At 45.4% G+C, this 23,506-nt stretch overlaps 1 protein-coding gene across 2 annotated transcripts; it reads right to left on the minus strand.

Annotated features, from left to right (window-relative positions):
• Positions 1–243: 243 nt before the first annotated feature.
• On the minus strand, positions 244–23,199 carry CTSH (cathepsin H). Of its 2 annotated transcripts, XM_033166817.1 has the most exons (13): positions 23,013–23,199; positions 22,011–22,042; positions 20,741–20,846; positions 20,572–20,642; positions 8,536–8,640; positions 7,689–7,775; positions 6,230–6,285; positions 5,492–5,573; positions 5,326–5,394; positions 4,574–4,680; positions 3,008–3,133; positions 407–514; positions 244–371 (listed from the first exon to the last, which is right to left on the minus strand). In XM_033166817.1, the coding sequence occupies exons 1-12, from the start codon at positions 23,089–23,091 to the stop codon at positions 439–441; spliced, it is 996 nt and encodes a 331-aa protein (XP_033022708.1). In that variant the 5' UTR covers positions 23,092–23,199; the 3' UTR covers positions 244–371; positions 407–438. The 2 variants fall into 2 exon arrangements, with proteins under 2 accessions (XP_033022708.1, XP_033022707.1); XM_033166816.1 differs by having other exon boundaries at positions 244–514.
• Positions 23,200–23,506: the final 307 nt, after the last annotated feature.

Below are 23,506 nucleotides of genomic sequence, written 5' to 3' on the forward strand. Positions count from 1 at the left end.
CTTCAAAACGTAAGTGCTATTGGCCTACCTAACTTATTGCTGGATGTGATACAATAATTTTTACTGGATTTTGTTGCAAACTGTGATTTTACTCTTGCTTTTAGTGCTGGATTTTTATGGTTGTGGGAGCTGCCCTGAGCTCGTGCAAGGGGAATGGTAGGGAATAAGGAAAATCTTAAGAAAAGGAGCATGATTTTGGATAAGGTGAGCAACTATATGAGAAAAACAAGATACACAGGGAACTAGGAAAGTGCAGCCACTTGGGTCAAAAACTTTTTCACAGTATCAGATACACAAGTAGAGGAGGCGTGTGCTTGAAAATCCCTTTCAAGATAAATGGCCCTGCTTCTTGGCTCTGATGAACTTCATTCCAGCTTCAATTTTCAGCATAGTGACCCATCACTACCAGCTCCCTGGCACCAAAATCCATGCCAGCTTTTAGACAAGAGGGACTGGGTAGGATGCACAGTCAGCAAGGCCACACATGTTCTTTCCACGTTCAATATAGAAGTATCTATAAGAGAAAACAGGTTTTCATTCATTTGAGTTGCCTTATCAGAGAGGAAAGTACACAAAACCCTTAAGGGTAGGCACAGAGGTAGAGCTTCTGCTTTGCATGCAGAAGGTCTCAGGTTCAATCCCCAATGGCATCTTCAGGTAGGGCTAGAAAACGCTCCCTGTCTAAAACCCTGAAGAGGAACTGCCTGTCAGTGCAGACAACACTGGGCTAGATGGACCAGTGTTCTGACTTGGGGCTCATCCAGACTTCTGCTTGTCCTGCAGATTTCCCCTGGGAAAACACAATCTTTACCTCTGAACTGGAGCAAACATCAGTCGGGTTTTCTACGGATTAATGCTCCGATTTAGAGCCGGACAGCTGCTTTTCCAGGGGGAAGCAGCGAAGCAAAAACAAAACTGTTCAGACGTGTACTTTCTAGGCACAGGACAAGTGGAAATGCGGACAAGCCCTTGGTCTAAGGCAGCTGTCTACATTCCTAAGACTCTATTTGACAAGGTGTGTCTTGGAATGCTAGAGGCTTACCTAGAAAATTGGCCTGCTGCACTCTGACCACGAGAAGCAGTTTGAAGGATGGTGCTTCTCTTGATTAGAGTAGTTCAATTTATTAAGTGTCTCACTTCACACAAAGGAGTCTCAAGGCAATTTACAGACATAACAGCAGAACTCTATGCATTAAAAATCCATTAAAATGAAACAAATATACAACAGTGTTTTTCCACAAAAACCAGCCAGCAAAATAACCACCCCATTGCCACAAGGCTGAGTACCAAAAATAGATGTCCAAAAGCCAGATCATTAGTGCTGTCCAAATACCTGAGAAAATAAACCCATCTTTGCATGGAGCTGGAAGGATAACAAAATTGGTGCCAGAGGGGCATCAGGGGAAGGTATTCTGCAATTGATGGGCCACTGCACACAGAGAAAGGCCTCCGATGTTAATCTGAGGGTCTGCCTCGATAAGTTTGTATAGGGAAATAGGGTACTTAAGGTACTGGGACCACAAGCCCTGCAATGATTTGTGGTTCAAAACCAGCACTTTGGAATTGGGCTCAAAAACAAATGATCAGTCAGTGAACCCAGGCCAGAAATGCTCTATGTTCAAACCAGCCTAGTCCCAATTGGTAGTCTGGCCACTGTATTTTGCACTAGCATCAAAGAGTCTTCAAAGGCAGCCCAACATACAACACATTGCAGTAATCTAGCCTAGAAGTTACCGGAGCTGATGCTGCCAGCCCCAAACCCTCTTTTGCCCCATATCCCAACTGTCTAATGAGAATGAAATTTTAATAATAATAATAATAATAATAATAATAATAATAATACTCCATCCAGGATGACATAGACACATGTGCATAGGCAGGATGAAGATGTTACAATAAACTCCAAAGAATCTTTTGCATTATAAATCAGATTTTGGAGAAGGGGCGGGGTTTTCATGATGCCCAAGTAAATCTTAAATATTAATGGCTTGATTTATGGTCTAAGGAGAGCTGGCAGGGAGGATCCTTTGTGGGCTTTCTATGGATGGAATTAGCGACCTAATCCTTGATATTATTATCCTCAGCCCTGAAGCAAGCCACTAGATGGTGCCAGAGAATCAGCTAAGAATCCCAAAACAGCCATTGAGTCTATCTATATATTTTTGACTACAACTCCCATCAGCCACCTGGGGCTGATGGGAATTGTAACAAGGGCCGTCTCATCCATAGGGGCTAGTGGTGCTCCGCGCCAGGGCGCCAGTCCCCCCCCAGGGGCGCCCTTGCGAGCTCGCCGGCATACCGGGCCCCCCCCCTCCCCTCCCCAACCCACCCCCACCCCTGCCCCCATGGGCGGGCTGTCGGCCGGGCACTCGCACGGCCACTGCCGCCCATGCCGGTCCTGGGCTTTGCCTGCGAGCCGGCCGCCCTCGCCTCCCGTCCCGGGAGCACTGGAAGGGCGCGCAGAGTCGTGTGCTGCTCCAATGCCACGGCCCTCACCCCCTGCTCGCCCACCCCCCCTCCCGAGGGGCGGCAAGCGTGGGAGGGAGGCGGCGGAAAGGTGGCATGCTGGGGGCGCCGGAGAGATCGCTGCGCCACGGCGGCCAATCTCCCTAAGACGGCCCTGATTGTAACCCAAAACATCTGGACAGTACCTGTCCTTCACCCTAATGTACTAGGGCAGGTTTTAAAACCATTTAAAACAACCCAGAAGTGTAAAATTAGGTGAGCCCTAAAAACATACACCACAGGTGCCAAAAGCCACCGGAAAGAGGTGTGTCTTTGCCATTCTCCAGAAGCTGTATAATGAAGGTGCCAGACAAACCTCTGTGGGGAGGGCATACTACAGCTTGGGGGCCACCACAGAGAAGGCAATCTCTTGGGCCGCCGCCGCCACCCTATGCCTCTGAAGGCAGAGGAGTTACCAAAAAGGCATCTTCTGCAGATCTTAGCATCTGAGAGAGTCTGTAGCAAAGGAGGTGGTTTCAGAGACTAAAGAGGAATACTTTACCCATCCATGCCCCATGAGGGGCCCCAGGAATTTTTGACAATCCAGTACAGAAGGCCATTTTCCTCTCCGTATCCTACAGCCAGGACAGCATGATTGACTTTGTCTGGAGTTTTATCACAGTGTTCGCTGTAGAAAGAAAATGATTTTTTAAAAAATATTCACTGTGTGTTGAATATAGAACTATCTGCTTTGGATTGCTGACTGAATCAAGAGTTCAAAAGTCCAGCCCCCTAACTGTCCAGGAAACCTACTCTTGCAGAATCCATGAGAGGAGGGGGCCATGCAGTTTCTGCTTAAAACCCTCCCATGAAAGAGAGCCCACCACCTTCAAAGACTGCCCCTTGTGCTGTCCAGCAGCTCAGACCATCAAGACTGAGGCTTCCTAGTGTTCGATCTCAGTACTTCTTCTTGCAATTTGACCCTGTTGCTCTGGGTTTTACCTCTGGAACAAGAGAAAACTAATGTGGTCCATCACGTACATCAAGGATGGGGATCTTGTGGCCCGAGAGCAACTCGAATCACTTTTTACCAACAATATCTGGAGGGCCAAAGGTTCCCCTTCCCTGACCCCTATGTATGTGAGAGCCCTTCTATAAATTAACAGCCCTTCAGATTATTGGACCCCATCATGCAAAAATACCCAACTTCTCCCGACACTTTTCCTCCTAGGATTTGGTCTCCAGGCCCTTACCAGCTCCCCTCTGGACACATCATCCCAGGGTGCCAAGGTACTTCTCAAACTGGAATGCCCAAAAGTGTTATGCTAAATTACTGTTTTATTTATATGCTGCCTTTCCCAAGGCAGCTCTAATGCAACAATGCAAATACAGTCGTGATACAGATTCAAAACATTTCAACTGTATTTAAAACCAAACACATCCATGTTCCAGCCAAAAAGGCAAAGAACGTGCCTTATGAAAATGTTAAAAGAGAAGACAAGGATATGAAGCAACAGCTTTGCCTTATAAGGGTCCCAGTCTGTGGTGGGTGGGTGAGGAAAGGCAGGTGGACCCTTGACCCTGATGGCTTCAGCAGTCTCCAGGTGAGTTCATCTGACCAAATCAGAACAGACTGAATTAACCCAGGTAAGAGAGCAGATGAAAAGTCAAGCATCTTTTCCTGCTCTCCCTTCTTTGCTCGACAAACATCGAGTCCTAGTGGTGCAGCCACACAAATGCTAACATGCCCTGAAAGATGCAAGATGAGCAACGGCGCCATGACAATGAAGAAGAAGAGAAGAGTTTGGATTTGATATCCTGCTTTTCACTACCCGAAGGAGTCTCAAAGCGGCTAACATTCTCCTTCCCCTTCCTCTCCCACAACAAACACTCTGTGAGGTGAGTGGGGCTGAGAGACTTCAAAGAAGTGTGACTGGCCCAAGGTCACCCAGCACCTGCATGTGGAGGAGTGGAGACGCAAACCCGGTTCACCAGATTACGAGTCTGCCGCTCTTAACCACTACACCACACTGGCTCTCACAATGACCCTTGGCATTATCTATTACACACACACACACACACACACACACACACACACACTGCCGTGTTCACGGTTCAATATATTCACCTGGAGTAAACACCCTTCGTGTATAACATAAAGTCGTCTGTCACTTCAAAGGCAAAGCTCAATGGATTGTACCTCCCCACAGCTTCCACCATGCCTTGCTCATCATTCTGGAAGGAGAAAGTCATAGGAGCATAAAGAGAGCCTGCTGGATCAGGCCAGGGAAACATCTAGTCCAACATCCTGTTTTAACATAAGCAACCAGATTCCTGCGGGAAACCCACAAGCAGGATTTGAGCACAAGATCACCCTTCCCTCTAGTGGCTTCCAGGCACTAGTATTCAGAAGCAATGATGCCCCCAAGAGTGGAGGCAGAGCATAACCACTGATAGCCCTCTCCTCTATGAATTTGTCTCATCCTCTTTTAAAGCCATCCAAGTTGGTGGGCATCACTGCCTCCTGTGGCAGCGAGTTCCACAGTTTAACTATGTGCTGTGTGAATAAGTCCTTTCTCTTCTCTGTCTCGGAGCTTAATATGCAATGCTTGGCCCTGGCTCAGCAAAGGCTGAGGAGGGACTCCCCAGGACACAAAGCAAACAATGGCAAGACACAGGACCCATTTCTTAAGGGCCAGAGAAGATGTGCAAAGTGGGAAAGACTAGCAGTCCGCCACCCACAGCCAGGTGTTTTCTGTTTATTGTTACCCCTCTTTCTAAGAAGGGGCTGGATAAGTTCGAACGTCCAGTAGAAGTTCAGTTACATTTTATTTTCACCTCTTGGGAAAAGCAAAATGCACGGCAGGGGGAGTCACTCACCAGCGTAATGTTGACGACTTTTTTGACGAATGCAACGGCCTTCTGACCTTGGAATTTGCAGGTCCCGTTCTGTGCATGAGACAAGGGAGGCCCGTCAGAGGTGGCTCATTGGGAAGAGCAGTGCCTGCCCTCTTCTATGCTGCAATCCTAATCCTAGCAACAATACCTGTGCAGTGTATGGGTAGTCATCCTCCCCCATCAGCCCTTTGTTGTACAGGATGTATTCAAATGCCTGGCTAGGGAGTCCCCTGGGGAGGCAGAAACACAACAGCACAAATCAGCCTGCACATTCTGAGTTATTCCCTTGCTGTGGAGATTGAGGAAGGTTGTGGGAAGGGAGATGCAGGGGATGGAACACTGAGTTTGAAGGTATTACTATGATAAGGAAGCGCTGAGATCACTCAGAAGATTTTTTTTTGGGGGGGGGGTGTTCCCAGATGCTGCCACTTACGTATTTATTTCATAAAAATTATATGCAGCTAGATTGTGAAAATACTCAAAGCAGTTTACAGAAAAGATGAAACCATAAGACTATCACTTAGGAAAATTAATAATAATTTAACACTTTCAAGAAGTTAAAATACAAAGAGACTAAAAAACAGATTAAAACTCGCATCGATGTTTTAAATGTCTAAATAGGCCGATCTAAACAAAAATGTTTTCAGCTGGCACTGAAAAATGTCCAATGATATCAAGAGGCAGGGAGTTCCAAAGCGTAGGTGCTGGCACACTAAAATAATGAATATTACAAATGCAGAACAAGTTTTACTTGGCACCTATAGCAGTGTCAGTTCCGCCCATCAAAGCAGTTGAGCGGGTGCATATGAGGTAAGGTGATAACGCGTGTAAACTTGTACTAACTTGTTAAGGGCTTTATATACTAATAGTAACACCTTGAACTTACCCGCTACAACCATGGTTGTTGAAGGCCTGAGCACAGTCAACCAGTTGCTGTTCAGCCTGGGGGAGGGAGACACTCCTGCATTCATTTATAATTTTATTTGTGTACTGCCTTTTCACACAAAAAATAATAAATATGTTCATAACAGCTTACAGCAAAGAAAACAGGAATGCATTTCAAAAACAAAACAGTGCAAAAACAATGTTATAGTAACATAACATAATAGAACAGCACAGTTAACAAATATAAGAACATACCCAAAAAAATTCAGTACTATAAATACACGTGTGACCAGAAAGTTCAGTGAATGGTCACAGAAATCGGACAGCGAGAAATATTCAAACATACAATCGGCATCGGAAACCCACGAAATGCTCACAATTGTGTTCGGAGATGAAGCTGTAACTCGAAAGACGGTATATGAGTGGTTTAAGCATTTCTGTGAAGGGCGGCAAACCATCAAAGATGACCCTCGGTCTGGCAGACCGTCGGCGAACAGAACAGCGGCAGAATTCATGAGTTATTGATATGGGATCAGCATTTCTCCATCCACATGATGGCATATTCCACGTGAAATCATTACTGAGTTGTCCCACCCTCCATATTCTCCCAATCAGTCCCCACCGGATTTCTTTATTTTTCCAAAACTGAACTCTGCACTGAAAGGGCACAGATTTCCCAACATTTCACATGTCCAAGCTGCTGTGATGAGGGAACTGAAAGCAGTACAAAAAGAGGACTTCTCCAGAAGTTTCCCACAGTTCTACGAACGTTGTCAGTGGTGCATTGTATCAGAGTGGGGCTACTTTGAAGGCCTGTAAGGTTGTATGTTCGAATATTTCTTGCTGTCTGATTTCTGTGACCATTCACCGAACTTTCCAGTCACACCTTATAGAAAGATTACATGAACTACAGCCTAAGAAGGGTTTCTTCAATCCCTGGTTTCCAGGGGAACTGGCCTGCACCAAAAGTAGGAAGTGGAAGCCTGTCCCTTCCAAAACCTGCATTCAATTAATCCAGGCATAGGCAAACTTGGCCCTCCAGATGTTTTTCTTGCTCAGGGAGATTTGTCCACAGCCAGAGGCAGGCTCCTGAAAAGGAACAGGCGTTTGTTAATCCTCTAACTTGTAACGCCTGTTCCCTTTCAGGAGCCTGCCTCTGGCTGTGGATAAATCTCCTTGAGCAAGACCTTCAGCTTTTTGGCTGTGTGTTCCTGCACGTATATGAGCTTTGCTGCTTTCAGCTACTTTAAATGCATGTTGCGCTTCTGACATTCCCTTTTTGCTGCAGTGGATGCCCAGTCCTTTTGTCTCCACTTGGTTCTGAAGAGGCAAGCCACTTTTTCTTAACCTGGATGCGGCCTCGACTTTCATGAGGTTAACACAGGCTACACAGACATGGAACAGAGGGAACCAGAAAGGCCAGAGTTCAACAAGGCTAGAGTTCAACAGGGGAGCCTTACCAGGTCCAGTAGCGTTCCTGTTGCGATGGCAATAGCAGACTCCAAGCACCCAGTGGTTGAGAAAGTCCAGCAACTGCCACAGGGACCCTTGAGAAGGAGGGAGAAGTCAAATAGAAGGAAGGAAGGAAGAAGACTGGTTGACTGAGTTTACTTATATGGCGCTTTTCCACAATAAGTTGCACCCAAAGCAGCTTACAGCAAACATTCAGAACATCAAAATACAACGCATTGGACATTAAATATACAACATACAGAGCATGTCAGTAAATTCAAAAATGAGAAGAAGGAAGGGGAAGGCATGAGAAAAAGCAACAACTCTCTTCCCACAGGTAAAGGAAGGCACAGTGGGCTGGTTCACACCTAATTCTAAACCATGGTTTGCTCAACAAACCGAAAGCTGTGCCACAGATAGTCAAACAAACCACGGTTTGTTCCTCACAGCTTGTTTTCCAGCAACTTATGCCTTTGTAGTTTGGTGAGCATCTGGGGTGGAGGAGCCAAACAAACCATAGCTAAGGAAAGGGGTTAGATTCACATGTAACAAGGTTAAGCCCAAGGGCTTAAATTGACATCAAACCATGGCTTCAGGTCATGGTTTGTTGGCAGTAGAGAAACTATAGTTCACACATAACACTGAGCTGTGGGTTAATAAACTGTGTTTTAATGTTATGTGCAAACCAAGTTTGTATCTGTACCACTATCCCTATCAGCAAAATCTTTAAGAAAACATAAGCCCACAACTGGAATTACATTTAAAACCCTTTTGGGCCTCCAGTGGAAACGTATTTCCAATTGTTCTGTGGGACCAACAGTTGGGGGGGGGTGGTCTTCAGGATCTGTTCCTTACCTGATTTTTCACAGGTGTCACAAAATTTCCTTTCTTCCTCCAGTCTATGCTTTTTGGACATGCCCCACCACGGCTGATGAAGTTGCCAATGGTGGCTGAGCAGTTCTGGAAACAACAAGAGAGCCCCTCACTCAGCTGGCAGCTGACCTTCCCCAGACACAGAAGCCCCTGAGCCACAAGTGGCGAGCATTGCCAGATTAGTTGGCCACAATCCGCTGCGGCACATCAAATAAGAATGGGGGCTTGGAGGCCGGTGGAGTCTCTGGCTCAACTGCCACCTCTGCAAACCACCATCTCCCACCTGCAGCCTCACATCAGCTGCAGGAGCAAAATAATATCGGACACCACCAACATGAGTTCACCACATGATGCTTGGCAACCCTTCTCCATATATTTCCCCTTATTTTTATTACAGTATTCTCTTATTATTCTTTTTATTATCTTCCATAGAAGGGACTGCACTAATTACATGTAAAATAATCCTACTGGGAATTGCAATAATGACTTGAGAGTAAAATTCACAAGTAAGTTGGCTAGCCTATTTTAAGAAAATATTTTTTTTCCCAATTCCAGGGTTTACAAAAATATTTTTCACTTTCAATGCATTACAGAGCAAAAATAAGGCAATGAAATAAAACAGCTCAAGTCCCTATTTTTTTTTTGGGGGGGGGAACACAACCCCAGCATTTTGTTGCTTACAGGAAAATATTTTTAAAGCCTCTATTTAAAACACGTTCTCTTCCACCTCCACACTTTGTGTGTTTCCAGGATGTCTTATTTTTAGACAGTTAGAGCTCTATTTTCAGAACCTGAATGCAATTTGGGTAATAATGTGTTCACAAAATGCAGTATTCCATATTTAAACTGGGTGCTCGGCCAATCCCCATACAGTACCTGCCTGGTCCATGGGATCCCCTGACACACGAATGTGGCATGCAGAGGTCAAGGAACCTCCTGAAATGCCCCCTGGGTCCTTGCTAGCCCAGCATCACCTTTCATTTCAGGCTTGAGATAGTATAAGTGAACCGCTATGACCACCTGAAAAGGGACCATATATATACGGTCCTTCAGAAAGAGAGGTGTAAAAACTCAAGCCTTTTAGCACATACACTTTGGAACCCCCTGCCAACTGACAGGGAGGAGCCTTTGCTGCTATTTTTTTATTTAGGAAAGCCTATCCAGGTATGTTGAATGTTGATCTGTGTTCTAATCTGTGTTTAGTTTATCACTGATAATTTTAAGTTACAGGTAGGTAGCCATGTTGGTCTGCCATAGTCAAAAAAAAAAAAAAAAAAATTCCTTCCATTAGCACCTTAGAGACCAGCTAAGTTTGTTCTTGGAACGAGCTTTCGTGTGCATGCACACGAAAGCTCATACCAAGACCAAACTTAGCTGGTCTCTAAGGTGCTACTGGAAGGAATTTTTTAAAATATAATTTTAATTTACTGAATGTTTTAAATAGTCATTTTAACTGTATATGGATTTTATGAAATTAAAAAATTAAATACAGCACACACGCACAAACGTTGTTCCAGCTGTGATAAATTTTAAGCTCTTTTCTATCTTCTGGAGCTTCGCACCAAGCTGATGTGCTTCCTTCCTTTTTCTTTAGGACAATGTGTTTCTCCCTCTTCTGAGAATTTATTCTTTCTATACAGTTGTGAAAGTAGATGAGCACAGTCTTCTTCTTTGGCGATCACTCACAGCCGAGTAAGATTGTCTTCCACGAACGCGGTCTTAACAGTGAGTCCATAAGTGACTGTGGAGGCCAATTCTGGATCCACACGTCCTTCCACAGTATGTTTCCGGGCAGGAGTTGATCACGGTGAGGGTTTGCCAAGCGTGCCTTCCTTGAAGCACGTTTCTCCCTTGAGTCCTGAGTTCGAGCATCTTCAAAGCCCATGACGCCTTTGGTAAAGGCTGTTCTCCAATTGGAGCGCTCGCAGGCCAGTGTTTCCCAGCTGTCGGTGTTTATACTACATTTTTAAAGATTTGCCTTGTGAGAGTCTTTTAACTTCTTTTGTGGAACACCAGCATTACGCATTCCATTTTTAAGTCTGGGATAGAGTAGTTGCTTTGGAAGATGATAATCAGGCATCCGCACAACATGACCAGTCCAAAGAAGTTGATGTTGAAGAATTATTGCTTCGACACTGGTGCAAAGGGCACAAGTTAGGACCTATAAAGCCCTATTTGGCTTGGGCCCAAGCTGTCTGAAGGGTCATCTTCTCCCATACGAACCTGCCTGGGCTCTGAGATCTTTAGCGGAGGCCTTTCCCTTAGTCCTGCCACCCTCAGAGGCATGCTTGGTGGTGACATGGGAAAGGGCTCCTTCAGTGACTTTTGAACTCCTTACTTAGGGAAATTAGACTGGCTTCCTCCTTGTTGCCATTCTGCCAGCAGGGGAAGACTGTTTTATTTTGACAGGCTTTGGTAAGGGACTGCTTTTAAAAGGAAAAGGTTTTAATACAGTCGTACCTTAGAAGTCGACTTCCGGTTTGGTGCCGGTCAATGGCGGACGGGAGTCCGACGGCTCCGTCCTCCGCAAGGTTTTAGGGACGACCGTGCCTGCGCCACGGGTCCCTTAAAACCACGGGAAGAGCATCCCGTGGACCGTTTGCTTCGTGGGTCCCCGACGTGCCGTCTCCGCTCCTGATCGACCCTCGTAAGGGGGAAAATCAGGCGAGCGAAGCTCCGGCACGGGACTGAAGAAGCGACTGCCTTCGGAGGATCAAAGCAGCGATCCCGCCTGACTCGAGCACCCGGCACTTCCGACATAGAAACTTCCAAAGAAACTCTGTAAGTAAAAGTTTTGGACTATTTGACAAGTTTGGAGAACACTGCTTACAGAGGAAACTTTAAAAGGAAGCCTGTTCCCTTTGAACTGTTTGCGCGAGCTTGGTAGCGCTAAAAGATCAAAGCCGCGACTAACGGGAAAAGTTTTGCGAACTCTGCCAAACTTTTTAAAAGTGGATTAAAAGTTGTTTTAAGGATGTTTAGAGACTTAAAAACAGTTGATATGGCAAAAGAAGACACCGCTCGCCCTCTGGACTAGGATTCCGGGTCGGTAGCGGGCTGCAATATATTGTTGCCATTTTTTCTTTGTTACTGTTTCAGTGACTGTTTACCAGTGGAGACATTATGACTTCTTTGTAGCCAGATACAAGTAACTTTATGGACTTGGTGGTAACACTGCAAGTGAGAAACAGCTACTGACTTGGGCTATTTAAAATAAGCTCTTCTTGGCTTTAAGGAAAGTTACAACTTTGGAAAATTTGAACTCTTTGCCTAAAAGTTGGATTTTTTGGACTGGTGTGGGCTTCTGGCTCAGCAGACTCTTTGTTCTCAGAAGGAAGCTGCTGGCCACCTGGTGTTTACTTTTGGGACTGTTGGTCTTCTGCTGTGAATGTCTGAGATAGTTACCATAGCAACTGGAGTGACCTTGAGATTACAATTGCAGAGCCCACAAGAAATGCAAGACAGCACTAGATCTAAAACAAGCAGCTCTACACAAAGGAAAAGCTCTGTTTCCCTGACTTTACAGGAACAAATGGAGAAACTGGTTGCCAGTGTGGCAGAAATAGCAGTAGGACTTAATAGTGTGACTGAAGGGTTGAAGCACACGCAAGAATCGGTGAATACAATTGGTGCATCAGTGAATACAACAGTTAATTCTGCAATAGAAAAACTCCAAGTAGATATAAAAGCTGATATTAAAAACTCCACCCAGATTTTGGAGAAATCAATTGGCCAAATTGAGGAAAATGTAAGGAGGAACAGAGAAGAAATTAATAAAATTGGGCAGGAGGTGACAACTTTGAAAAAAGATTCTGAGGAAATTAAAGTGGTTAGAGAAAAAATAAAAAAGGTGGAGGAGAAATTGGACAATTTAGATTTGGAGCAGATAGAACAAATTGGAACAAGACTGTAGAAGAATCTCTTGCTTTTCTTCAACTCCACCAGAGAGAGGGAAACATTCGTCTAAGGGGTCTTCCAGAATTGGAAGGGGAAGACCTAAAAGCCTTTATTGTGGAGCAATTCTCAACATACTGGGAGTTAGAAGAGGTAAACGTCTCAGCACGCATAGTGAAGGCCTTCAGATTTGGACCTAGAGGTTCCAGAGGAAAGAAAAGCACTAAAACAGTCAGTGACTGTTTGATTGTGCTACACCAGGGGTCTGCAACCTTTAAGACACAAAGAGCCACTTGGACCCGTTTCCAAAGGAAAAAAAAAACCCTGGGAGCCGCAAAACCATTGCGACATTTAAAACAAATATAACGCTGCATATATTGTTCCTTACCTTAATGCAATAATAATAAATAACGTATAGGAGCCAATGCAAAGTATAATTAGTAAAAACAACAAGAATAAGTTCTTACTTTTTTGCATTGACTCAGGGGCGTACCCAGGATCAAAACTGGGGGGGGGGCAAGCCATGGTCCTTCAGGTTGTGACATTTCAGCACGGAAAGGCGAATGAAACCAAAATTTTAGGGAAATTATATATAATTATAGCAGTGCTTTATTACAGTAGTTATTACAATTATTTGCTTGGTTTTTAAAAATTTTTATTCTAGTTACATGTCTTATACCAGGGGTGGCCAACTCCCAAGAAACTGTGATCTACTTTCAGCAGTGATCTACCCCCGTTTTTTGGGGTTCAGCTCAAAGTTGTTTTGGGGGGGTGTGGTGGGTGGGAGAGAGGGCTTCCCCCTCTAAGATAGGTTGGCAAGCGAACTAAGAAAGAAAGAAAAAGGGGGGTGGGAATGGAAAAGTGGGGTGGAAAAATATAAATTGGGGGTGTGGTGGGTGGGAGAGAGGGCTTCCCCCTCTAAGATAGGTTGGCAAGCGAATTAATAAAGAAAGAAAAAGGGGGGTGGGAATGGAAAAGTGGGGTGGAAAAATATAAATTGGGGTGTGGTGGGTGGGAGAGAGGGCTTCCCCCTCTAAGATAGGTTGGCAAGCGAACTAAGAAAGAAAGAAAAAGGGGGGTGGGAATGGAAAAGTGGGGTGGAAAAATATAAATTGGGGGTGGGGTGGGTGGGAGAGAGGGCTTCCCCCTCTAAGATAGGTTGGCAAGCGAATTAATAAAGAAAGAAAAAGGGGGGTGGGAATGGAAAAGTGGGGTGGAAAAATATAAATTGGGGGTGGGGTGGGGTGGGGAGAATATCTATTAAAAATATGTAGTAGTTTAAAAAATAAAAATAAAGGGGGGAAATCTTTTTCTTCTTTTTCCTTTTTTTGAAAACAAAAACAAAAGGGGAAGAGAAAAGAAAAGGGGGGGATAGAGGGAGAAAAGGGTAATAATAAAAATTCAAATAGAGTGGCTGCAGCAGCTGTGGGGGGTGTTTGTTTATTTTTCGTTTGTTTGTTTGTTTTAAAAATGGGATTTCTCCCCTTGGATTAAAAAAGGAGGGGAGGAAAAAAAAGAGGGGGGGGTGGGAGAGCAAGGCAAAAAGCCAAAAAGCAAAAAACAGGTTTTTTTTGGGGGGGGAATCGCGCCAGGCTCTGCAGCGCGCCGGCCTCGGGGCTCCGGGCCCCCGAGCCGCCCTTGGGGCCATCGTTGAGCATGTAGACCGCCCACAGCGAGTGCTGGCGAAGCACCGGTTGGCAGAGGTTTCAGAAGCAGCCCGGACGTTTTCGCCGCCGCCGCCCAGCCTTCCTGTTGCACGGCGGCACAGGAAGGCTCCGAGTCCCGGCCGGGCCCCCGGGCGCCCCCCGGATCCCGCTGCCAAAGAGGCGCCGGACGGCGAGGCGGAGCAGCAAAGCCAGGCGGAGGCGGCAGCAGCACCATCCGGCGACCGACGCCGGGAAGGTCCCCCGCCCGCCCGCATCTCCGGGGGCGGGGAAGGCGCAACGGAGCCAAGCCCCACAAGGACACCCCAGCCGCCCGCCGGGCCCGACACTCCAAGGAGGGAAGTGGGCAGGCGCGGCGGGTCAGGAGCGCAGCGCAGTGCCCCCACCACTCCGCGCCACCTCCGCGCCCCAGGCAGCCGCCCCGGAGCCGAAGGAGGAGCGCCTGTTGCACGCTCACAGTGGCGGGCCACGGCGGGGACGGCCCCGCTCCGCTCCGCCAACTGCGCTGCCGCCGTCGCACCAGGCCCCGCCCCCCGCGCCTCCCCCCGGCTGCCCCCTCCCTCCCTCTCTCTCTGCCCCCTGCAAACCGCCCCTCCATCGCGGGCAGGGCTGGCGCGTCTTCCCTCCGGCCGAGGAGTTCTCAGGCGCAGTGCCCCCACCACTCCGCGCCACCTCCGCGCCCCAGGCAGCCGCCCCGGAGCTGAAGGAGGAGCGCCTGTTGCGCGCTCACAGTGGCGGGCCGCGGCGGGGACGGCCCCGCTCCGCTCCGCCAACTGCGCTGCCGCCGTCGCACCAGGCCCCGCCTCCCCCCGGCTGCCCCCTCCCTCCCTCTCTCTCTCCCCCCTGCAAACCGCCCCTCCATCGCTGGCAGGGCTGGCGCGTCTTCCCTCCGGCCGAGGAGTTCTCAGGCGCAGTGCCCCCACCACTCCGCGCCACTTCCGCGCCCCAGGCAGCCGCCCCGGAGCCGCGGCAGGGCCGCGAAAGAGCCGCAGGTTCCTGACCCCCGTGCTACACGATAGACACGACAGAGACTACTTTCTGGACTTACATTACAGAAACAACCTGGTGGTACAGCAGAATAAAGTAATTTTTTATAAGGACATCCCCAAATTTTTCCTGGACAAAAGAGCTCCTTACAACGATTTGGTTACTGAGCTAAGAAGACGAAAGATCTCCTTCAGTTGGGAATTCCCAGAAGGCCTTGCATTCACGTTTGAAGGAAAAAAGATAAGAATAAAGTCCTTGGCGGAAAAGCAAAAGTTTTTGGATAAACATCTGGAACAATTCAAAGACACCCCACTTGATCCAGCACAGCTCTACAAGTTTCCAGGAGTACTTCCACCACCGCCGGGATTACCAGGGCCAAGCCAGAAGGATCCAGAGGAAGGCAAAAAAGGAGAGGCAACTGGAGGAGAAGAATAATTAAAGGAAAATGGCGCTCAAGTTAATGACTTGGAATGTTCGGGGATTGAATCAGAGACCAAAGAGACGCAGAGTGTTTTACAGCATAGAAAAGAAGAATTTGGATATAATATGTTTACAGGAGACCCACATAGTCCGACGTCATAGAAGACTACTACAGAACAAAAAACTAGGCCAAGAGTTTATATCATCGGATAAGGTCAAGAAGAGAGGAGTAGTGATTTATGCAAAGGAGAAATATAGCCCAAGACAGCTATTTAAAGATGAAGAAGGGAGATACATCGCAATTGAAATCAACGTACAAGGCGAAAATTTTTTGATTCTGGGACTTTATGCACCAAATGATGGAAAGTCGATTTTTTACAAAAAAATACATGACTTGCTGTTGGACTATTTGGATTATAAGGTAGTTTGCCTTGGAGACTTTAATGGTGCAGTTTCCACATTAATGGATAGATCTCAAAGAACAAAACTAACGAATGATGGGAAACTCCCAAAGACATTTTTTGAAATGGTGGATAATTTGAATTTGGTGGACTCTTGGAGACTAAAAAATCCCACAGAAACAGAGGCAACTTATTTCAGCGAACCCCAGCAGTTATGGTCGAGGATAGACTACATCTGGATCTCGAATGAATTGGCTCCAAAAATACAAAAGGCAGAAATTGGTCCCAAAACGCTTTCAGACCACAACCCGGTACAGCTAAATTTAAAAATGATTTCCAAGGATTCTTTTAGATGGAGAATGGATGACGCTTTGATGAGAGACACCAAGCTAGTAGAAAGAGCGGCGAAAAAGATGAAAGAATATTTTCAAATTAATTGGAGTTCCGAAGTGGAGAAAAGGATTGCCTGGGATGCAAGTAAAGCGGTAATGAGAGGATTCCTCATAAGTGAAAAAGCAAAAAAGAAGAAACAACAAAATGCAGAAATGGAGAGACTGTTGAAATCAATCAAAGAAAAGGAAAAAGAATTAAGAGGACACCCCAGATGTGTCAAAATTCAAAAAGAAATCAAATACTTGCAATCCCAATATGCGAATATAATGAATCAGGATATTGAATGGAAAGTGAAAATGATGAAACAAAGAACATTTGAATCTGCCAATAAATGTGGGAAACTACTAGCTTGGCAATTAAAGAAAAGACAAAAGGCAAATGTCATCAGCAATTTGGTAGTAAATGGAAAAAATGTGGAGAAACCGGAGGAAATCAGATGGTGTTTTCAGAGATTTTACAAGCAACTGTACAAGGAGGAGAAGATAGATGAAGCAGAGATAGACCGATTTCTGGAAAAGAATGGATTGCAAAAAGTCCCAGAGGAAAAATTAATAACCCTCAACCACCCAATATCGACACAAGAGATAGAAGATGCAATAAACAACATGCAATTGGGGAAGGCCCCAGGACCGGATGGATTAACAGCAAAATACTACAAGACATTGAAAGATTGGCTATCGCAGCCGTTAAGAGAAATTTGCAACAAAATACTAGAAGGAGATAGGGCACCAGAGACGTGGAAAGAAGCCTTTATCACACTGATTCCAAAACCAGATACAGATAAGACTCTAATGAAAAATTATCGTCCAATATCCCTTTTGAATGTGGATTATAAAATTTTCGCAAATGTTTTGGCTACAAGGTTGAAAAGAGTGTTGAAAGATTACATACATAGAGATCAAGCAGGTTTCTTACCAGGAAGGCAAATAAGCAACAACACGAGAATTATTGTGGATATTTTAGAAAAACTGGAGAGAGACATAAACACAGATGCGGCACTATTGTTTGTTGATGCAGAGAAAGCATTTGATAAAGTATCTTGGACATTTATGAAAAAGAATTTAGAAAAGATGGGAGTTGGAGAAAAATTCTTAAATGGCATTAAGGCCATCTATACAGAACAAAGAGCAAAAGTAAGAGTAAACAGTGTGATATCGGAGGAGATTGAAATTGAGAAAGGAACAAGACAAGGGTGCCCTATCTCCCCTTTACTTTTCATTACGGTCCTGGAAGTCCTCCTAAATATGATACGAAAAGATAAACAGACAAAAGGAATTAGAGTGGGAGAGAAAGAATATAAATTACGCGCCTTCGCAGACGATTTGATGTTATCCCTGCAGGAACCGGAAAGCAGTGTCCCCAGAGCTTTGGAATTAATTGAACAATTTGGACTTGTAGCTGGCTTCAAATTAAACAAACAGAAAACCAAAGTTTTAGGTAAAAATTTGAGTGCAGAACAGATTCAAAGAATACAAGAAGGCACTGGCCTCAATTTTGTTAAAACTGTAAAATATCTAGGTATCAATCTCACAACCAAGAATTTGAACCTGTACAAGGACAATTACGAAAAACTGTGGATGGAGATAAAGAGAGATATGGAAATATGGACAAGACTAAAACTGTCGTTAATGGGAAGAATAGCAGTGGTTAAAATGAATGTCCTACCAAGGATGCTGTTTTTATTCCAAGCCATACCAATATTGGATAAACTGGATTGTTTTAAGAAATGGCAAAAGGACCTATCGAAGTTTATATGGCAGGGCAAAAAGCCTAGAATCAAGTTTAAGATTTTAACAGACTCTAAAGAGAGAGGAGGCTTTGCCCTGCCGGATTTAAGACTTTATTTTGAAGCAGCGGCCTTTTGCTGGTTAAAGGACTGGTTTAAATTAGAGAATGTTGATGTGTTGGACTTGGAAGGACACGACAATATGTTCGGTTGGCATGCATACCTTTGGTATGACAAGGTTAAAATTCACAGAACCTTTAAGACTCATATAGTTAGAAAATCCTTGTATCAGGTCTGGACTAGATACAAAGACCTGTTGGAGAGAAAGACTCCTAGATGGATTTCTCCAGTGGAGGCCAAGGCCTATAAGAGACCAAACATGTCTGCAAATTGGTTAAGATATATGGACATATTGCAGCAGGAAGGGGACTCATTTAAGTTAAAAAGTTATGACCAAGTGAAAAGTCAGGTCCCCGATTGGCTGCAATATCATCAGGTGTACGAAACATTTAAAATGGACAAAAAAGTTGGTTTTCAAGTAGAAAAATCAAAACTGGAAACAGAACTGATAGATTCGAACTTTAAGAACCTTTCCAAAATGTATAATCTTTTGCTAGAATGGCATACGAAAGATGAACTGGTTAAATCGTCAATGATAGATTGGGCGAAAGATGTAGGACACAATATTATGATGGATGACTGGGAGAGACTGTGGCAGAAAGGTATCAAATTTACTGCTTGTCATAGCTTAAGAGAAAATATAACGAAAATGGTTTATAGATGGTATTTGACACCAGTTAAGATAGCCAAGATGAATACCAAAATGTCAGATGTATGTTGGAAATGTAAACATGCGAAAGGTACCTTTTTTCATATGTGGTGGCTGTGCCCAGCGGTAAATGCATTCTGGGATAAGATTTATAATGAGCTTAAGAAGGTAATGAAAGTTACCTTTTGTAAGAAACCAGAGGCATTTCTTCTGAGCATAACCAATGAAGAGATACCCAGTCAGGATAGAGTGTTTTTTATGTATGCCACAACAGCGGCTAGAATTTTATTGGCAAGAACATGGAAAGGTGAAGAGATACCAACGGTGGAAGAATGGCAGATGAAGATGATGGACTATATGGAACTCGCAGAACTGACCGCCAGAATCCGGGACCAGAGGGAGGAGAAGGTGTCACAGGATTGGAAAAAATTTAAAGACTATTTAGTTAAATCAGTTAAATTGAATATTTGAGCAGAATTAAATAGAATATCGGCTTTAGCAGATTTATGTTAGACAAAATTGTTAAGAGGGAATTTTTTGTGCGAATGATTTATTTGTTAAAAATGTGTTAAGATTTGATGTTAAGATAAGATTTATTAGTTGATTAGGTATTTGATTAAGTAAAGTTAAGCATATTAAAAATTTGGGCAAATGTTAATTGAACAAGATATAAAGCTACCTAGAAGATGTATATGATTTTGAAGACAGTGGAGGGAATGGGGGAAGTCCCCAAATAGAGAAGATAGAAATAAGGAAAGTATGAAGATAAGTGTTAGGTTAAGGTTTGTATAAGCTTCTTTTTCTTTTATTGTTATTGTTTGATTGTGTTTATGTAGTGTGTTTTTATGATGTTAATGTTGGTGTTTATGTTATGTTTTTCTTTTGCTTTAATGGAAAATAATAAAAATCTTATTAAAAATAAAATAAAATAGAAGTCGAACAGAATCCATTCCGGAAGTCCGTTTGACTTCCAAAACGTTTGGAAACCAAAGCACAGCTTCTGATTGGCTGCAGAAAGCTCCTGCAGCCAATCAGAAGCCATGGATGCCCCGTTGGACGTTCAGCTTCCAAAAACAGTTCGCAAACTGGAACAGTCACTTCCGGGTTTGTGGCGTTCGGGAGCCAAAACGTTCAACTTGCAAGGTGTTTGGGATCCATGGTAAGACTGTATTGCTGTGCTGTTTATGCGATTTGCATTTTTGTACATTTGTTTTTTTATATATTTTTAATTCTTTTGGAGTTTAATTGCTTTTTAACCATTATCTGTTATATGTTTTTAGCTTTTGGCATTTTATCTGTGTTGCTTTAATTTGGGTATGCCACCTTGATTCCCATTCTGGGGCAAAGGCAGGATATAAATAAATAAACATAATAATGATAACTATGACAACAAATTTATGTTGGTATGCTGCAATGCACTGCTTGCTGTGAAACTGAATCCCCACCCCCACCCCTCCCGCCGCCTGCTGCAATAAACAGATGCACTGGCATTCAATCCCAGGCTTTGTGTGTGGGTCTGACTTCCTGGATTTTGAACTTTCTTAGATGCATTCTCTGGGGCCAAGGCACACTGTTAACCCATGTAGGGATTCCTCTCTTGCACAAGCATGCTTAAGGGTTATGTGTGAAGGACCCGCACCTGTGACTTCCGAGAGACATGTGCAAGGGCGCAAGCCCAGGATAGCATGGTGAGCCCCCAAGGGTTCCTTGTAATGATGGGGTAGGGGGTGGGGAGGGAAAGGGCAGGAAGGTGCAAGCATTTACCTGGGGCTCGCGCCAGAGATACTTTTTCCTGAATTCAGCAAATGTCATGTCTGCAAATTGGTTGAGACCCACTGAGGAAAGAAGGGGAGAGAGAAGAGGGAGTTGTGAAGCCAGATCTGCAGTCAATCTTGCCCCCTTTTAAAAGGTATCTCAAGAGCAGGGTCCATACTTTGGAAGGTATGATTCCCAGCATTGTGCTTCTCAATCTTCTGCTTGTTACTAAGGAAGATCTGAAAGCGCTGCCGATACTCCTCCAGGCTGTACTGCTTGTTGTTCTGTGGGAGAGAGGAAGGACACAGCAGCTGCAGGACACAGAAGTGAAAGTGCCACCCCAGACAGATTTAGAACAGAGAATTGCCTCCCCCTCCCTTGCCCACAAACCACACCTTCTTTGGAAGTCCCCCACCCCACTTCAATCTGAAGTATCCATTTCAGTCATGGAACTGTTGGTTTAGAAGAGACCAAGGCATAAGCTGCCTGCTGTGATGCAGGTGGTGAACATTTATTCCATTTAGTACCACCACTACCACTACTACTACTATTAAATTTCTATACTGTCCTTCATCCAAAGATCACAGGGCAGATTGCAATCTAAAAACCATAATAACAAACAAAACCAATAAACCCCCCCACAACCCAGTTTAAAAAGCCATTGATATCCTGAGCTGGTCCTGTAATGAACAATTCTTTGGCATGGGGTCCTCTTGGCCACGTGCTCAAGAAATCTAAAATTTCAGTTTTTATTGCATGGCTATATGTATGACTCTAGATATATATTTTTATGAACAACAGTATATCCTAAGTATTTATTATTATTATTATTAATAATAAAAAAATAGAGATGCCCAGAAACCAGTTTGTCATCATTTCAGACCTAGCAACTGGCTCACTGGGGCTGCACGGCTTTGCACCTTTGTTTCCAGACAGGCAGGCACCTGTGTGGAAAAAAACACACACAGCTCAGGCCACCCTCCCTGGGGGATAGAATAGGAAGGGCGAGGTGCTTCCTGGAGGGAAGGAAATGAGCTGCCTTTTACTGCTTGCTGAAAGGTGTCAAAAGGAGGTGGCTGTCTGGAAGACAGTTATGCAAAATGCTGACTCTTGTGGAGATATTTCCCATTAGTTCCGATTTAATTCAAAGAGACTCTCCAAGTCTAGAACTTCTTGAAAAAGACCTAAAAAATCCTCCTGCAGGGTCAAACTAGAGAACAGCCAGGACAGCACAGAAGGAAGAAAGAAGGAGGGAGGGAAGGAAGGAAGGAAGGAGGGAGGGAGGCGAAGGCGGCACTTGCTCTCTTCCCTCCCACTCTCCCTTGAAAGTCCAGCAGGAAAGTCCCTTCCAGTGGAACCGGGCCAAGGGAAAGTGAAACAGGCCTTGAAGTGAAACAGCATAGGGGTTTGGGGGAGTGGTGGCTTATGAATGGGCAGAAGGGCCTTACCTGAGACATCCATGTCTTGAAAAGAAATTCCTCTGTTGAGGGGAGAGGAAAAAGACAAAACGAGAGACTTTAAAAAAAGAAAGGGCAGATCCTCACCCTACATTTAATGCACATCCAACTCCCCATTAAGCCACCTAACGTCTCCAAAAGAATCCTGGGAATGGTAGTTTCCCCTTCACAGAGCTATAGGCTGCAACAGCCTTAACAAATGACAGTTCCCAGAAGTCTTTGGCGGAAGTCATCTGCTTTCAGTGTGAGTTGGATGTGCATTAAATGCTACCCTAAGCTACTAATTTGCAAGATTCTGTTTCACACCTTATTATTAGCATTTACAGGGCGAGTCCTTTAAAAGAGGCCCCGGGGATACAGAGTACACATGTTCCACAGGGCCTCTTTTAAAAGACTCACCCTATACTGTATCCTGTCTGACCTGCAAGGAACTCAAGATAGCAGGCATAACTATTTTATCCTCACAACAACCCTATGAGGTCGGTCAGGCCCAAGGTCACCTAGTGAGCTTCATGGCTGTGTGGGGATTTGAACCCTGCTCACACTCTAACCACTACACCACATATTATGCACAGAAGCTGCGCCTCCGCACACCCCTCGCCCAGGACGATGGTGACCACCCACCCAAGTTCCTGCCATCCCAGCCAGTGAAGGGGGGCAGAGGAGATAATAGCATAATAACTAATAACCCCTTGTTTATTAAATTTGTATACCGCCCTTCATCCGGAGATCTCAGGGCGGTTCACAGCATAAAATACAAGAGAAAGCGAAAGGGAATCTGGCGTGGGGAGAAACGGGGCCAGGCGCGGAGGCTGCTGTGCCCCCGCTTTTCTTTCTCTCCCTCCCTCACATAGAGGTGAGCTTCTTGCGCCAGCCGCCCCCTTCGGAGCCCCTCACAAATCGTCACTGGCTCCTCCTCCTCCTCCTCCTCTCGGGGGAGGGGTCCTGGCTCCCTCTCTCGTGCCCCCCACCCCCGCTCGCGCTTCGCCGTACCTTCCTGGTGGCTGAGCAGGCAGGAGCCGAGCGCGGAGAAAACCGCAAGCAGGAACAGCAGCAGCAGCTGCGCCCGCATTTCGCCCGCGGTGGAGACGGCAGGAGTCGGACTGGGAGCCTCGGGACGCCGGCGGGGAGGAGGAGGAGCAGCAGCAGCAGTGGCCGCCTCCGGGGGAGGGCAGAGAGGGAGGAAAGGACGGCCCCTTGCAGCCCGTGGCCAGAGAAAGCGAGAGGCGCACTTTGCCCCCGCTCAGAAGCCACGCGGCTGCTCTCCCAACGAAGAGCATGTGCTTCCAAGGAGTTTCTCTCTCCCCCCCCCCTTTCTTTTTCATCCAGCATTCTTCTTCAAAGAGCTCAAGGTGGCGGACCTGCTTCTCCCCAATCTCATTTAATCCCCACGTGGCACATACGCAGCGCAAAGTTAAGCTCTGGAACTCCCTCCGACAGGAGGCAGTGATGGCCATCAACTTGGAGGCCTTTAAAAAAGGATTGCA

Source organism: Lacerta agilis, chromosome 13, assembly GCF_009819535.1.
Source record: "Lacerta agilis isolate rLacAgi1 chromosome 13, rLacAgi1.pri, whole genome shotgun sequence".
NCBI classification, from domain to species: Eukaryota; Metazoa; Chordata; class Lepidosauria; order Squamata; family Lacertidae; genus Lacerta; species Lacerta agilis.